This window comes from Penaeus vannamei, chromosome 20 (genome assembly GCF_042767895.1).
Source record: "Penaeus vannamei isolate JL-2024 chromosome 20, ASM4276789v1, whole genome shotgun sequence".
Lineage (NCBI taxonomy): Eukaryota > Metazoa > Arthropoda > Malacostraca > Decapoda > Penaeidae > Penaeus > Penaeus vannamei.
This window is the reverse complement of record NC_091568.1, coordinates 37351385-37355284: the sequence shown is the minus strand read 5'-3', so window position 1 is coordinate 37355284 and position 3900 is coordinate 37351385. Positions and strand designations below refer to the sequence as shown.

Here is a 3900-nt window from a genome sequence, read left to right as displayed (position 1 = left end):
TAAGTACAAACATTTAGAAAATAACTTAAAAATGTCACTAACCATATGCAAATCTCACAGTCTGCAATACAGAGCCTATAGTTGCCAATGCCAGTACAGCCTGGGACAACACAACGGCCTGGGTGATAGGAGACAATATAACAGCCACCTGCATGGAGAAATACCATCTGTATGATGATGTTGTCACCCAGAATATCACCTGCACGCCAGAAGGATGGGAGGAAGCCACAGACTGCGTTCTCATACCATGTAAGTATTTTGGTGTGTGTGTGTGTGTGTGTGTGTGTGTGTGTGTGTGTGTGTGTGTGTGTGTGTGTGTGTGTGTGTGTGTGTGTGTGTGTGTGTGTGTGTGTGTGTGTGTGTGTGTGTGTGTGTGTGTGTGCGTAGAGCAAAAGGTTATACTTATATAATCCTCGTCTCTATTTCCAATCATTATATTATATGAACACCCAAAGTATATAAATGAAGAATCATCAATTCCTACTTAAATCACATGTAGCTGAATAGTCAAAGCAACAAGCGTTCCTTCAACGTGTAAATAAACAGCTAAAACATTGACTAGAACCAGACCATTAACTGCTCACAACACACGAAAATGGACTGCCGATTTCCCATCATTCTATTTGCAAATGAAGAGTTAAAACTTAGACGTCTGCCGATTATACATGTCAAAGAACAGCCAAAGCAAATCCAGACCCTTTTTATGCATAGAAATGAACTGACAATACACAATTTTCGTCTTTATAGATGTCAATTAAAACATCTAATTCCACAGACTGCTTTGACGACCCTCCCCCCGCCCCCTCCCCCCTCATCACCAACGCGACGAGTGTGGACTTCCGGAACGCGAGCGGAACTGTCACCTTCACCTGCCCTGACCTGATGGGCACGAGGGACGGCAGGTCAGACCAGGTCGTCACTTGCTCCGAGACGCCCACTGAGTACGTCTTTCTGCCGACCTCCGTTGAGGACTGTGATGGTGGGTGTTTTCTGGTGTCTAATGGTGTAGTTGAGTCGTTGATTTTTTTTTATTCCGGATATGGTCATCTCTGCTTATCAGTTTGTGCACATTAGTATTAATGATAATGCTGTGGATCAGCTTTATACAGCAGTGGTAATGACGATGGTAATAATAGCAATAGTGACAAATCATAATGATGATATTATTGACAAGATAACAGACATAGCGATAATGATCGTTATGATCAAGGTCTAGTGGTAATGATAATAGTAATTACCGATTTTCCGGCATCGTTGGTTGGAAGTGCTTGCTGCATTATCCATTTTACCGGAACAACCGACTATGGGCCTGTCAGCCTACCGCACAGCTTCTAATCTCTCTATCATGCCTAAAATAAACCTGATATATAAGTCTGAATGGAAATATTTCTTCAACACAAAACACTGAATTTAAATTGATAACAAAACAGAGAAATGGCAACAGGTGACATGACAGTGAATGGAGGTATGGTTGCGATGGGGTTGATGCTGCCTTTTCGATCATCCGTAACGAAAAAAATGATTATTTTATTCTTCTATCCTAGTTCTAGCTTGAAGTGTTGCCGCATCGGTTGCCCGAAGATAGGCGATCTTCGTGATGATACCAACAGTAAAATAGTAGTGACAGCAATAACGATTTTAGTGACAAAATAGAATGATGCTGATGATACTGCAAGTTCCCCTTTTTTATCGTATTCCATGTAGCAATCACGGACAGATTAATGTGCATCACAAAATCCGAAACCTTTTCACATCTAGCCACAATACCTTTCCATGTTTCTTGCAGTCTGCCTCGGAACACCTGCGGTAGACAACGCCACCGTCGACTGGGATCCGTCACTCACCTACACAGTCCAGGCCTTCGTCACAGCCACCTGCACCCCGAGCCACCTGTTCGAGGAGGGTATTGCAAGCCAGGTGGTGACTTGCAACAGCACCGGCTGGGAGAGCGTCCCCGGGTGTTATCCAGCCTGCACCCAAGACCCCCCCTTAGCTGGGGAAAACATGGAACAATTAGCATACAATTTTAGTGGCGTTGGGGGTGTTGTGCGTTATAACTGCTCTCCTGGTTTTCACTTGAAGTATGATGGGGAGGTAATGTGGTTTTATCAAAATATGCTTCGTTATTGAGGAAATATATGCACTACTATTGAGTTATGTATTCGTTTATTTATATATTCGGTCTAAAGGCATGCGTCGCTACTGAGAAGATAAATGTAATTCGATTTCTTTACTTATTTGTTTATTTATTTATTTATATTCTAAATGCATGTGGCGTTACTGAGAAATATATGGTTACATGTCTATAATTTTATTTAAATCTGTGGATGGGATTGGATTTTGCTGTTTTTAATGACATGTGACTTATGAGAATCCAAGGGTGAATATATATGCAGAAAAAATGTAGATGAATCCTCTATTTGTACAATACTTGTTAAACAAAGTGAAGTTTAGAAGGACGAGTGGAAAGAAAAGAGAGAGAAGGATATTACAGATAGGGAATTGCAGCAGGGAAATGACCTGTGATTAATTTGGTTATTCGTACTTGGCAGGACATATTAAACGGCACCTATGCTGTTTGTGGAAGTGACCTAACCTGGCAACTCGCACATTCATCATTGGTCTGTGACACTCGTGAGTATAAATAGAGAGATACATAGGAATATAGGTATAAGTATGTATGCGCATATACAGTAGATAGATAGGTAGAAGTATATGAAGATGGATCGGCTAGATAGGCAGATATGTATAAGTATGTCCACATAATTAGATAGATAAAGACTTGGGCAAATCTACGTTTTAAGTTCGGGTGCTGGCGGTAAATAATAGAAAATGATTCAGCAGGCATCGGTAGCGCTACCAAGAACAGAACATCGGTATTGACATTAGGTCTTTCTTCTGAAATTAATCGAGGGACAAAATTTTCAATGATGTATATAGGTTATTACATATACTTCTATCCTAAAGTAGTATACATCAACCCTCCACTCGGGCAGTTACTCCTAGTCACGGCACCGTTAAGTTTTAGGTTAGGATGTGTTATAGGTCAGGACGGTTTGGGGGTTCGGAGTGTGAAATCCTGTAGATTTTGCCTAAACTTGGTTGGATTCCCGTAGAGTTTTTTTTCTTCAAATTTGGGAGCGTCGGTGCGTAATCTTTCAAAGATGGCGGGCATGTCCGTAGAGTTTCATTAGCCGATTTTTAAATGAAAGTACAATATTGTTGAGAAGATTTCAATTTACTTTTCAGTTCGATTTTTTTTTGCATTTCACTCATATTACAGACCAGAAGCATATATGCCACTACCGCATACGATTTACACTAAGTCGGTTATTGTTCAATCAGGGTGAAACATTTGAAGAACAAACTATGCCAGTGGCTTCTAACCTTTCTCATCCTTCGGCCCCGCCCAACATATAACTAGAACCGCTGAGAGATCGCATACCTCCGCCAAGGCAATAGGGTCACTGTTGTATTTTTAAAATAATAATAATAATAATTACACTTGAATTACATTAAGAATAACCTCTTTCTCAAATAGACTAGTGACGTCCGTGTTTCCCAATTTCACAGTTTAGTGACATGCGAGGATAATTATGTGTAGGTATTATATGCAAGATAAAAGTTTAATTCGATGTTAAAATTTTCATATTGCTCCATGACCCCCAGAGACAAGAGGTTGGAAGCCCCTGGTGTATGCCATTTTATAACATGATTGCCTTGTGCAAAGTTTATATATATATATATATATATATATATATATATATATATATATATATATATATATATATATATATATATAAGAGAGAGAGAGAGAGAGAGAGAGAGAGAGAGAGAGAGAGAGAGAGAGAGAGAGAGAGAGAGAGAGAGGTAAATTAACCTTGGATAACAATCAGGGTT

The 3900-nt window shown here is 39.9% G+C and overlaps 1 protein-coding gene across 1 annotated transcript in view; it reads left to right on the top strand.

Annotated features, from left to right (window-relative positions):
• Positions 1 to 2838, top strand: part of LOC138865213 (uncharacterized) — an 8013-nt gene extending 5175 nt beyond the window's left edge. The window contains exons 7-10 of the mRNA XM_070134610.1: positions 61 to 249; positions 776 to 979; positions 1787 to 2094; positions 2553 to 2838. Coding sequence (XP_069990711.1) covers positions 61 to 249; positions 776 to 979; positions 1787 to 2094; positions 2553 to 2648 — 797 coding nt within the window. The 3' untranslated portion in view covers positions 2649 to 2838. The remainder of the gene's footprint in view (positions 1 to 60; positions 250 to 775; positions 980 to 1786; positions 2095 to 2552) is intronic.
• The last annotated feature ends 1062 nt before the right edge of the window (positions 2839 to 3900 follow it).